The 14,312-nt window shown below is 30.8% G+C and overlaps 1 protein-coding gene across 1 annotated transcript; it reads right to left on the bottom strand.

Moving 5' to 3' along the window:
* Positions 1–6,097: 6,097 nt before the first annotated feature.
* Positions 6,098–6,822, bottom strand: LOC107017102 (E3 ubiquitin-protein ligase ATL23). Its single transcript, XM_015217380.2, has one exon. It carries the CDS (start codon positions 6,676–6,678, stop codon positions 6,274–6,276), a length of 405 nt encoding a protein of 134 aa, XP_015072866.1. The 5' UTR covers positions 6,679–6,822; the 3' UTR covers positions 6,098–6,273.
* Positions 6,823–14,312: the final 7,490 nt, after the last annotated feature.

Genomic DNA, 14,312 nt, shown 5'->3' with positions numbered 1-14,312 from the left:
AAAAAAAAAACTGAAAGAAAATTGTTCACACTTTTTCAATGCTCCTTCTTCTTCCTTTTTGATCAAGCTTTCATCCATGGAGTTTTTGTAGCTCTCTTCAATTTGACATGGTATCAGAGCAGGAACGTTTCTGATTTTCTTGCTTCTTTCCTTCTTCAATCTGCGCATCAAATCCTCTGTGAATTCGATTTTCTGTTTTTCGAAAAACAATGACAAATTCTGCATCTACGAGCACTGCATTGGACAGTGTTCCTTCATCTGGAATTGATACAGGGAGTCACTTCTATATTCATCCCTCAGACAATCCTGGAGCAGTACTTGTACCAGTTCCTTTCAATGGCACTGGTTTTCATTCATGGCGTCGTAGTGTACTTCGTAGCTTGTCAGTGAAGAACAAGCTAGTGTTCATCAATGGAGAGTGTAAGCGACCAGAGGTGAACCATTCCAGTTATCGTCAATGGGTGAGATGCGATGATATGGTCACTTCATGGATTCTCAACTCTCTAGATCGAGACATTGCTGATAGTGTTGAATATGTTAATGATGCTTTGGAGTTATGGACAGAACTGGAGGATCGATATGATCAAACAAATGGAGCCAAATTGTATCAAACTCAGAAGGAGATAAATGACCTTAATCAAGGTATTCTCGATATCACAACATATTACACTCGTATGAAGAAACTTTGGGAAGAATTAAACAGTCTGTGTGTTGCAAGTCAGTGTAGTTGTGTGTGTGTGTGTGGAGCTAAAGCTAATGTTCAGAAGGCAGAACAAGACAGACGGTTGATTCAATTTCTGATGGGGTTAAATGTGGTGTATACTACAATTAGGGGAAGTATCTTGATGATGAATCCCCTACCATCTTTGGCACAAGCTTTTGCCTTACTAGTGCAGGAGGAAAAACAACGAGAATTTAAACCAAATAATCAAATGTTTACTGAGAATAGTTCTCTAGCTGCAGTTTCATCAAGTTCAGGAGGTAGAAGTTTTCAAACAAACTATTCTACCTCCAATACAACACCAAGAGGAAGACCTTTCTGTGACTATTGTAGAAGACCAGGACATGTTAGAGCAAAGTGTTACAAGTTGCATGGCTATCCATCTAATGACACAAATGGCTCTGCTCGAGATCAGCATAATCCAAGGAACACAGTTCAAAACACATATCCAAATCCAAGACCTAACAATAAAGGAAGAGGTGCATCAGCAAATTCTGTAAGACTGTCCTGTGATGGAGATACTAGTGGACAAACAAAGGAATCAAGTTCAACCTCTTGTAATGATCCTCAAGGAAGTGAGAACATCAGTATCACCAAGGAGCAATATGATCAAGTTTCCCACTTACTGAATCAGTTTCAAAATGATGGAGTGTGTGGATCTGTGAACTTTGCAGGTGGTTTTGCTTGCTCTTTTTCTCTTGATTATATCAAACTTTCATGTGAATGTTTCAAAACAAGGACTGATCTATGGATTCTAGACTCAGGAGCTTCTCATCACATGACTTTTAACAAAAATAACCTTATAAATCCAGTAAATCTACCTTATCCTATGTTAGTCAAGTTACCAAATGGATATAGAGTCAAAATCACAGTAGTTGGTAGTGTACATCTTACACCTAAGATCACCTTATCAGGAGTATTGTATGCCCCATCATTCAAATACAATTTAATCTCCATCAACTCTCTTGTGAACCATCTTCAATGCACTGTCTCTTTTTCTAACACCTCTTGTATGTTGCAGGCCCCTTCACTGAAGAGGCCTCTGGAAATTGGTAAGATGCATGGTGGCCTTTATTTCCTTTGCTCAGATTGCTTACAAAAGAACTCACATGCTCAGCATTATTCATCTTCTCCCTACCCTTCATCCAGTAATAAAGTACAATGTACATCTCTTTCTTGTAACTCTCATTCAGATGAAATAAACTCTTCTCTTGTTGGTAATAAAGACAATGTTACTAACAACTCTTTTATTTCTTGTTCCTTTCCTAATGATAGTGTGGATCTGCTGTGGCATTATAGACTTGGTCATGTACCCTTTGTGAAGATGAAAAATATATCTTCCATACCAGCAAAATTCTCATCAAAACAACCTTTCTTCTGTCCTATATGTCCCATGGCAAGACAATCCAGATTACCCTTTCCACCAAAAACACATACCACTACTGGCATTTTTGAACTATTACATGTTGACATCTGGGGTCCATATCAAACAACAACTCATGATAACTTCAAGTATTTCATTACCCTAGTAGATGACTTTAGTAAATCTACCTGGACACAACTTCTAAGTTGTAAAAGCAATGCTTTCCATGTCCTTAAAACCTTTATACTCATGGTAGAGAACCAGTTCAGCACCACTGTTAAAACCATCAGATCAGATAATGGTTTGGAATTCACTAGCAATGAAACCACTCTATTTTTTCAATCCAAAGGGATCATCCATCAGAAATCTTGCCCTTATACTCCTCAACAAAATGGTGTGGTCGAAAGAAAGCACAAATATATTCTTGAGACAGCAAGGGCTCTACTTTTTCAGTCTAAACTCCCAGTGAAATATTGGGGTGAGTGTATACTTGCTTCCACATACCTTATCAATAGGCTGCCTTCTTTTCCTCTTCACAATAAAACTCCATATGAAATTTTATATAAACACAAGCCTGTCTACTCTCACCTAAAGAGCTTTGGATGTTTATGTTATCCTACTACTCCAAAAGCTCACAGAACTAAGTTTGATCCCAAAACCATACCACATGTGTTTGTTGGATATCCTTATGCTACAAAGGGTTACAAAGTCTTGAACTTATCCACTCAGAAAATCCATGTCTCAAGGGATGTTATCTTTCATGAAACTATATTTCCTTTTGCCATGTCTAAAGACCCTACTCACTTTCCAAAATTCCCCTTTTATAGTGTGTCTCTTCATGATTATCCAACATCATATGATGATCAAATTTACTCCAGCAAAGATACCACCACATCACCTACTCATATTACTCCTGAAAATACAACTTCACCTACTCATATCACACCTGAAAATTTCACAGCTATACCACAGCCTAGAAGATCCCAAAGGCTACATAAGACTCCTACATACTTAACTGACTATGTTCACAATATACCATCCTCAAATATTTCGAATTCACAACCACCACAACCACATTCTTTACCCTTGAATGCCCTTTTCACTCTTAAGCATCATGTGTCTCCTGATGTTTTTAGTTCTGATAGTCAGTCCTGTGTAATGAATATTTCTCATGATTGTGAACCTAATTCATATGAGGAAGCATCTATGGATCCTGCATGGCAAAAGGCAATGACACAAGAATTTCTTGCCCTGCATGACAACAATACTTGGACTCTCACAAACCTGCCAAAGGGTAAGAAGTCTGTTGGTTGTAGGTGGGTTTACAAGGTTAAACACAAGGCTGATGGAAGTGTAGAAAGGTATAAAGCAAGACTTGTAGTAAAGGGATATACTCAACATCATGGCATAGACTATACAGAAACCTTCTCACCTGTGGTCAAGATGACCACTGTGAGAACACTTATTGCTGTTGCTGCAAAGAAAAAGTGGAACATACATCAGCTTGATGTGAATAATGCCTTCCTACATGGAGATTTACATGAGGAAGTGTATATGGACATTCCACCAGGTTTGGCCACTCCTCACAAGAATTTAGTTTGCAAGTTAAACAAGTCACTATATGGTTTAAAGCAGGCTAGTAGGCAGTGGTATGAAAAGCTGACTGAGGCACTACACACAAGAGGATATGAACACTCTCCTCATGACTATTCACTGTTTTACAAGAAAAGAGGTACATCTAATGTCTTTCTAGGTGTTTATGTGGATGATATCTTACTGACAGGAACAGACACTAATGAAATTGAGGAGCTAAAAAGGTTCCTTGACAATCAGTTTAAGATCAAAGATCTTGGCAGACTACATTACTTTCTAGGCTTGGAAGTCTTGTACAAAGATGATGGGATTCTGATTTCTCAGAGAAAGTTTGTGTTGGATCTTCTCAAAGAGTTCAATTGTGATCACATGGCTCCTTTGTCTTCTCCACTAGATCCAAATGTCAAGCTAAGATCCCATGAAGGGAAGGTTCTGGATGACCCTACTTATTACAGAAAACTGATTGGCAAGTTGAATTTCCTCACACATACTAGGCTTGATCTCGCTTATGGCGTGCAACTTCTCAGCCAGTACATGCAAGATCCTAGAGAGCCTCATCTACAGGCTGCTTTTCATATGTTAAGATACCTCAAGAAAGATCCTACTCTAGGTGTTTTTATGTCATCTGTTGCCAACTTTGATGTACAAGCATATTGCGATTCTGATTGGGCTGCTTGTCCTGATTCAAGGAGATCTGTTAGTGGTTACATTGTATTGTTAGGCGACAGTCCTATTAGCTGGAAGTCCAAGAAACAAGAAACAATTTCACTCTCTTCAGCTGAAGCAGAGTACAGATCATTGAGAAAGGTAGTAGGTGAGTTAACCTGGTTGCAAAGGTTGTTTGAAGAGCTGAATATACATCAGACTACACCATTTCCTGTGTTTTGTGATAGCCAAGCAGCCATACATATTGCTAAAAATCCTGTTTTTCATGAACGTACGAAACATATAGAAGTGGATTGTCATTTTGTGAGATCAAAACTCCAAGAAGGGCTTATTTCGTTGCATCATGTTGACACTACTAATCAGTTGGCAGATGTTCTCACAAAGGCACTTACTGGGATCAAGCATTCTACAATTCTAGACAAATTGGTTTCGATCACCTCTGCTCCAATTTGAGGGGGGGTATTGAGGTTAAATTAGTCATTACACATAGTTGTTAATGTAATTAATTAGCTGTTAATTCAATTAGTTAGCTATTCAGGAAGTTAGTTAAAGTTTTCTGTTTTGGTGGTTATATAACCACATGTAGCTCACATTTTCAGTTACCAAAAAAAAAAAAAAACTGAAAGAAAATTGTTCACACTTTTTCAATGCTCCTTCTTCTTCCTTTTTGATCAAGCTTTCATCCATGGAGTTTTTGTAGCTCTCTTCAATTTGACAGAATTTTCATATTTAATTTTATTCAATTGATCCGCTCAAAGGAACCCATCAAATTGAATAATAATACTAGTACAACTTTTGTACTAGTGATGCTTTTCCTCCCCTATTTTATTTTTTTTCCTCAAACTTCTCTTCCCCATTCATAGTGGAGTAGTATTACACACTATTTGTTAATTTATTTATTTTATTTTTTTTGTGGTTTTTATTTTCTAAAAAATATAAATATATGTGTGATGAAATCCAATGGCCAATATTATTCACTTGATTGCAATCAATTCAAATTTCAATTATGATATTATATGTAATGTTGGGTTCATATCAAAGCACTTGCCACCTCCCCTCTATTTTAGACTCCAAATTTTCTTCTGTTTTTATTCCTCCCACCCCACATCTTAAACCTATCTTTATCATCATTTGATTACACACCCATTTCTTTTCAAAAAAAAAGCTTCATGAAAACTCCAGAAATAATTTAACAGACTAGCAAAGGCAAATTCAAAAATTAAATCTATGAATTTTGAAGAGAGAAAAAAAAATTACTCAATTTTGAATGAATTGTTTTATACTAATATAAATTTTTACATAGTTATTAAATTCATAATTTAAAAATAATTATCACTTTAGAAATTTTAACACTAAAATGTCACTTGTTTTTTAACTACATAACTTATTAGTATGTTTTGTTAAATTTAATTTTTTTACATATTTTAAAGAAAAACATGATCAAACTTTAGGGGGAAAAAAAAAGCTTCTTTAGTGTGTATTTTTCACAAAATACTTTTTTATAGTTTGCTAAAAAACAATTTATGTTATTTCCTAGAAACACTTTATTTCACGAGAACAAGCACTCTCCAAAAACTTCATCAAATAAACTATTTCTAAATTTTAATGAACAAAATTTATATATTATATGTTAAAATTTTAGACATTTTTGAAGTATTTGAATCAGTTGATAAAATTTCTGGTTCGACCAAATGCAGCATCTCCAAAAACTTCAACAATGGTGACAATTCTGAAATGAAAAAAAAAAATCGAAATTCAAGAAACTGTACTTGATTCAAAATTAAGCTATTTCTCATAACAACATCCACCACCCCAGATTCAGAATTAAACGAAGAAAAAAAAAATCAACACCAATCATATCAAACTACTCCTATAATCTATCGAACATTAATAAAAATAAAGTTTGAAATAATTTTAATTATGAATATCTTCAACATGGGTTACTTTCAGGTGGATTGAAGAACTCCGGCTCCAGTTTAGTTCTACAAACTGGACAAATCGGATTTTTTGAAAGCCAAGTATCAGCACATTCAAGGTGAAATCCATGGTTACAACCCGGAACAACTCGAGCAATTTGCTCATTCTCAATTTCATCCAAACACACCGCACAATCGTTACCCATTAACAATTCATTCCCAGTAACTTTCGGTAGTTTGTCCAATTGAGCAGCAGAAAGACCCAATTCCTGATTCGTTTTTTGATTGTGGTAATTTTCAGCGCCGGGTCCGGCAGACTGGTAAGCAGCGGCGTACCAGAGTAAGCAGATGTAGACTAAGAAAACAGCGCTCATTCCAACACAGGGAAGAAACAGAGCGAGAAAAACAGAGACAAGCATTGTTTAATTTTGAAAAATGACCAAAAAATAAATTTACGTTTTACGGCGGGTGGCGGAGGTGGTGGCGCCGGAGAAGAAGAGAAAGAATTAAAAAATTGAGTAATTGGCACACCATGCTGCAGAGGGAAGATTCATGGAGGAAGAAGAGGTATTTATATACAGAGAAATAAGGCCGTGTTTGGATGGAAAAGTTTAAAATGTTAAATTTAATAAATGAGAGTTAACACCTGGGGCTGACCTGGTAATGGAAATGGGGCTGAAGAAGTAGTGACGTGTAAGAAGAAGAGAGGTAATGGCTGTTACATTGGGAAAAACAACGATAAAAAATAATAATTATTATAATAATAATTTGGAATTTGTAAGGTTCCATTAGTTTACGAGTTAATTAGTTAAATATATTTTAATTTATAATATTATATATTTTACTAGATTTTAATGTATCTTAATATGTTTAAATATGTCAGATACATGTATTTGAAATATATGATTGCAGAGTTACATGTGTATTAGGATATACAACAAATCTCGCTTGTCTTACTTGTACGTTCTCTATTTTGCTTTCTTTTCCCTCTAATTTTTTATATATAGAATTAAAAATACGTGTATTTTTTTAATATATAATAAAAAATTCTTAATTTAATGATAAATTATGTAATATTTTGTAAACATAGCTAATAATAGTACTAGTAAAGTATAATAAATTATGTAATGTTTCCCTATGTGTTTTTCATTCAAGCATAACTTCAAAATTAAATTATGTTCTCCCAATTAAAATTCAAATGTTATTTTTAAACATAAATTCGTTTATAAACCAAACATCTATTAATTTAATGATAGACATTAGTAATAATAGTAAAATTATTATGAAAAAAATTAGGAGGAATGGGTAATTAATAACATTTTACTTATAAAATTTATTATAACGGTATATATTTGTCTATCATAATAACATTGATCTCATACCTTGTCATCAACTAATAAAATTAATTTTATCTGAAGAATGTTTTAATTATGCCCAGAATCGAAATTTATAGATACAAATAAAATTAATGAGAATAATATTATTATGGAAAAAATAAATTACAGAAAGAATGAGTATTTAATACAAATATTTTACATATGACAACTTTGTAATAATAGATATTTGACTTAGAAAGTATGAGTTAACGTTTATCTCACGTCTTGTTGTCACGTAACAAAGTTGATTTTACCACTATTATATGCATAATTTAGTTATACGATAGCTTAATTAAGTTGAAATTTATAGGTACAATCAAATTAACTCTTCAAATTAATTACGTATATCTATTCTTATAAAGGAAAAAATAATGGAAACAACTAAGCAACACCTCAGATGGACATTTACGTTGCATTCACATTATTAGATGATAAAATTTATTCCCACTTAAGGTGTATATGAAGCAAATTAATAAATACAAGATTGTTTTGCATTTATCATCAACTAATTATGAATTATGATTAGGTGATTCGTATGTGTGCGCTACCATCAATTTTAACTATGATATAAAAATCTACCAAATGCGAATAATATTTAACCAAATATATGAAGAACGTAAAAAGGATTAAATTCAATCACTGAATCAGTCAATAATGATAAATTCAGAGTCTAATAACATCTCGAACTTATCATATTTATACTGAACAACAAACTCTCGAACTGACGAAAAGAATCTAAATATCCTAGAGACAACTCAAACAATAGCTAGGTCGTAGACGAAAGTTACCGTCCGCTTATCGCCGCCCCCACTCCCATCCTACTTCCTTATTATTGTAATTAACCGAATTTACATGATTACACACGACTCTATACGTATTCTCTATCAGTTAATTTATCCTTCATTTGATTATGCACGAATCTACTCTATTAGTATCTTAATATAAAAAAAATTATATATATAAATTATTATTTTTGAATTCTAGATTGTTAGATCAAACGACACGTAAGAGTTTAGAGCCACATAGGTAGAGTATCAATTTCCAAATTATATTTGTTTTTTTTAGTAAAATTTAAAAATTAGAAAGGAGACACCCAAACAGAAATTTTGGCAGCAAAAGGACGCGTTGCTTGAGGGTCAAGGAACAGAACAAAAACTTTCCTCCGTAACACATGCCCTTCAACTTTATGGCGACGTATAGTTTTTTTTATTCGATATTTGATATATTTATTTATTTTAAGTATGTTATTATTGATTTAGACAAGAAAATTATATAATAATATAAGCAGACGTGAAATTATAACCAAATTATAAATTTAATATTTATATATATTAACAATTACCTTAATATAAATATACTATTAAATAATATTTATTGAGTTTGATCGAATATGTATCCATCTGCACCTCTAGCTCGGCCCAGGGTATTGTATTTCTTTATAGCGCATTTCCATATTATTTTTTTTCCTTGTCGTTGAAATTATTTCTTTTCTTTTTTGTGCCTTTTGCTTAGTTGTTTGCCACAATTATTCCCCCTCACTCTTTTTATTTTATTTTTTAAAAAAATTATTTTTTTAGTATTACCTATATAGCTCCTTCCTTTTCGTTTCCTATACATTTGTTTACTTTATTGTAGTTGGTGTTAGTTTATTATCACAATACAATTTATACATAAATTTGTGTATGTTGTAAGCACCAAGGGCCGTGCTAAAACAAATAAAGTTTTATTTACTTTAAAGAAAGAGATTTTAGATTTCAAACTATGAAAATGAAGAAATTCTAAATAAAATTCATTTTTTCTTTAAATAGGATTTCAATACTTTGGCCAGTGATGAATATAAAATCATGGCTAATGAAAAGTGACATAAATTTGGAACACCATGAACAAATCAAAAATGTCATTTTACCTTTTATCACATAAAACAATCGTCAACGATTTTTAAAAGCTATTCTAGCTCAAACTAAAATACTTTTATTTAATGTTATTTGTAATAATTAAATTTTTTTAAATTAATTTAGTCAAATCTTTAATACCTGCACTTTGAATAGAAATTATTGAATTTACGTGAATTCGGTAATATAATAATATAGAGGATGTGTTTCTTTAATGTAGTTTCTGATTCTAAGTGACCTTATTATATAATTTATACTATGTTATTCAAAATGTATGTCCTAGGACCACTATATAACATTCGTTAAATTTATTTTTTCAAATCAAATTAATTAAACAGATTCCTTAGCTAGTCACCTGAAAATAAAATAATAAAGCACCCACTTGTGTGGATTTCAAAAAACTTTTGAAGAGATATTTTAATATTAATAAAATATACACTGCTTTTTCTTTACGGCAAAGAGTTAGAAAAAAGAAACTATTTAACAATTTGAGTTGATAAAAGATTGGTCTAAGTGCTAGCTAATTACCATAAGAGTTTCTTTAAAGTGATGATTAATTTATAATTAATTAAGGGTAGGAATCAATTATTTCACATAACCTACGGACTAAAACAAAAGTTATTTTCAATTTTATTTGACTTGTTGACTACTAACATACTGCCCTTTCAGACAACTACAAATGATTAACTATTAATGTGATTGGATTTTTGTTAAAATAATCAATATATTTTTAAAGGTTATTTTTTAAAAACAAAATATATCTTTAACTGTTATTCCATTCGTCAATTTTAATTGTTATGTTGTGTTTTTCAAAAGTTAATTTGATTAATTTTTAAAGTTAAATTAGATTTCATTAATTCGATATTTCAAACGAAAAATTTAGATACTCAAAAATTCTACGAAAAGTACTATAAATTACATTTTTTTTTGGATATCAATATGATGAAAAGATATTATCATAAAATAATTGTCAAAGTTTTTATAATATGACTCTAAAAAAGAAAACATAACAATTAAAAATGAACGGAAACAATAATATATAAAACTATCTTTTTGGAACCAAGCCAAAGATGATAAGTTTGATATATTTTGGGTACATGATGGCTCAAGTGGGGCTCAAGTAGTAAGGGGTCTAAAGTACCATTAGCAGTAATGGAGCAAGACAATTATGAAAAGGATTAAAATATATACTCATATAAGATAACACAAAAAGGATTAAAAATAATACGAAAATGATTGAAATATATACTCATATAAGATAACACGAAAAGGATTAAAAATAATACGAAAAGGATTGAAATATATACTCATATAAGATAACACGAAAAGGATTAAAAATAATATGAAAAGGATTGAAATATATACTCATATAAGATAACACTTGACCTCTGTTCTTAATTAGAAGTTTTGGATTTAAGTTCTGAAAGTAAAGAAAAATATCTTGTTAAAGGGAGTTGGTAAAATTCACAAACAGACCCTTTTCAGCTATGTAAATCGATAAATATGTGTTGTTATGGGATCTCAATTATATAAACATTGAATTTCACCCGTAGATTTTAAAACTTCATAACAACAACCAATTTTCAAAAACAAGGTCGAAAAGCAACTAGTTAAAGAATATTTCTATCACATACGATTTATATTCGAATGAAGTAATTATATTATGAGCTTCACATATCTGATTAATATTATAAAAACAAATAATAAACAAACAAACATAGAATAAAATATTTTTTCTAGTCTAGTCTAGTACTAAGCTAAAGATGATAAGTTTGATTTTTTCTAAAAAAATTTTGGGTGGGTACAAGGATAGCTAGTTCAATTAGCAAGTGGGAATGAATTAGGATATATTATGATATAAGGCAAGGTAGATATGTTGGGATCAGGTGGGCTTTTTTTACTTTGTAAAGAAACAAGTTGAAGGGTCATAGTTTCCACTTAAAAAATAGATAAGTTTGAAAATTTTCCTCTTATCCTTTTTTGAGGTTTTGTTGTTGATAGAAAGTGTATCATTGATGTGAGATTTTATACTCTTATTTTATTTTTTGCACTATCACTTTAGTATTTGATTTATATTTTACAATGCCAATGGGTTGGTAATCATCTCTAAGATTAGACGCATTATATGTTTATATATATTTGGCCCTTCTTCTATTTGTCAGGCCACTATACCTTTTCTTTTATATGGACCCTTGTGTTAGGTTAATAATCATCTAAGGTTTTGGTTGGGTGACATAAAGGATGAGAAGAAATATCACAAGTATCTTTTCAATTGTGTATTGAGAAATATAGTCATTGTCTTAAATATTCGAGTTGTAAAAGTGAAACATCAAGATAATATCATGAAATTTCACTTGTGAAATTCGAATGGTAGGACTAATCCTAAAAATGAATGAGAAAAGGAAGATAACGAGGATATGATTGACCATATTATGTTAATCTTTTATGTATAATTTCAATTTAATCTGTAAATCATATAAGATAGGTAAATTGCATCAGGCAAGCTTCACACGACAAGCAAATTGAAAAAGCACGTAAAGGGTTCGAATATGAGACATTCCATTTAACATATCACCTGCTCAACCAACTCAGTCACTCTTATGGAGTTGATTCTTTAAAGAAATAGTTGAATAGTCAAAAAGATAATAGTTAGTTTAAATGTTGGCTAGTTGGGTAAACATGATTTGATACTAAAACTAACAAGAAAAAGAGGATAAAAGTAAAGTTTATTTATGGGTTAGTAAATGAGAGCAATAACACAAGTACCCTGCTGATTGGGTCGAATATTGGAACGAACAATAATAACCAAAATAATCAAAAATAAATAAATAATCTCCATATGACTTTTTTAAGGGTAATATTTTTGATAAATGATCCTCTTTTTATTTCCTTTTATTATAATTTTAGATGACAGTTTATAGATTATTTTTTGAACAAATTATAAATCTTATGACAATTATTAAATCACGATCTAAAAACTTTGTAAGTTATATTATCTAAGAATATATCTGTAAGATTGAATAGTATATGAGTAAATATTAGACGTATAACATTATTCGAAAGATTAATTTTCAAGAATTATATTTCCACGACTTCTAGAGACGGATAAAATCTGTTAGGAGACAATTGCATAAATCAGCCCAAAAAAATCACTCAAAGGCATTGCTGGCCCATTAAAATGAGAGTTTGGGCCTATGCATGAAAAGTCCTATTGGGCTTTGTAGCCCACAACTACAAGCCTGGTCCAATTGGGTTCTTTACTGGACAAATGTCACGTAACACAACTCATAAAGATGCCCAATTTCAAAATTTCATAATTTTGGTACACCAAGATAGTTTCTGAGGATGAATAAAAACAAACCGATTTCATAAGGGCCTATGGGTTAGAAGTGGCGAAGAAAACTGGGTCAGTTGAAGTTATTGGACCGAGTATAATATTGGAAAGTTCTGTTAAATCAATTATGAATTATTATAACCATATAAGAATGAGTTATGTGCGTTATAATATATGTTTGACTCAGTCGATTCTTCTCATCTGATCTTCTGAATTTGCTTCTTGTCCCCTTTCTAATTACCTATTTTATTTCTTCAATTCCACTATTTCCTTTTGTTGTTTAGACTCTAGAATAGTAATCGTATTATATTGAGATTAGTATAAATACATAACACCATAGTACTTGTTTGGTGAAATTCTTATTGCAATCCATTTTCGGTTACGGCCTTCATTTATGGTATTTTAAATTTAAGATTGATATAATATAATTATAATTGTAGTCCAATAATTAATGTCTATTTTGTTTAATGAACAACATTGATTGTCATATTGATTGTTTATGAGAAACAATAGTTATTTACCTGATTTCAACATGTCCAATCATCATTTTGTAATCGAAGTTACAAAAAGATAAAATGAAAAATAAATAATTCTATGATTCACATAAAATTAAAATTTGCTACTTCCTAGTTTCAAAATATATCAATTTTAATAAAAATTATAAATTTGACGATGATATTAGAAGGGGGGAAAAATCCATGCTACTCAGAAATTGTGAAAATGATTGGATAATATCCTCTCATTTTTTTTTTCTCTCATGCATATCCTCTCCACCTTAAAAAATTATATAATTTCCTTATTTATTATAAATTACTAGAGAGTGATGTGTGTACATAATAAATAAAGTTCAAGGAGCTTTCTTCATGAAAATATCCCACATATATTTAATTTAATTAATTAGCTATAATAGTGGTGATCTAATTATCATTTCTTTAATCTCAATTTATATGATAATAGATAAGAAAATTAAGATCATATTATTTTTAATATAGAAATATATGATTTTTCAAATATAACCGACACTAGAATAAGTAATAATAGATAATGTAATGTCTCTATTAATCGCTTATTAAATATCCAAATTATAACAAATAAATAATAATTAAATTATTTACACATCCCATCATTCAATAATACATAAATAAGATGTAAACAGAACTCTAAAATTCTAAAAAAAAAAAAAAAACTCTTCTATTTTAATTTATACAACATTATCCATGTGACATAAAGTTTAACAAAATAAGCAAAACTTTTTAACTTTATTATTTATATGGCTATAATCATTTATTAGGGATATGTTTTAAAATTAAATTATTACTATTTATAAAAGGATACCAACATTTTTGTAAAACTAACTAAAAGGGAAAGTATGCTAATAATATAAAGTATAGTGAGAAAAATGTGATGGTATATACGTGGATAAGCTTGAACTGAAAACCGGTTGGACCGGT

This window comes from Solanum pennellii, chromosome 4, assembly GCF_001406875.1.
Source record: "Solanum pennellii chromosome 4, SPENNV200".
NCBI lineage: Eukaryota > Viridiplantae > Streptophyta > Magnoliopsida > Solanales > Solanaceae > Solanum > Solanum pennellii.
The sequence above is the reverse complement of the archived record's forward strand: the minus strand, read 5'-3'. Positions and strand labels throughout refer to the sequence as shown.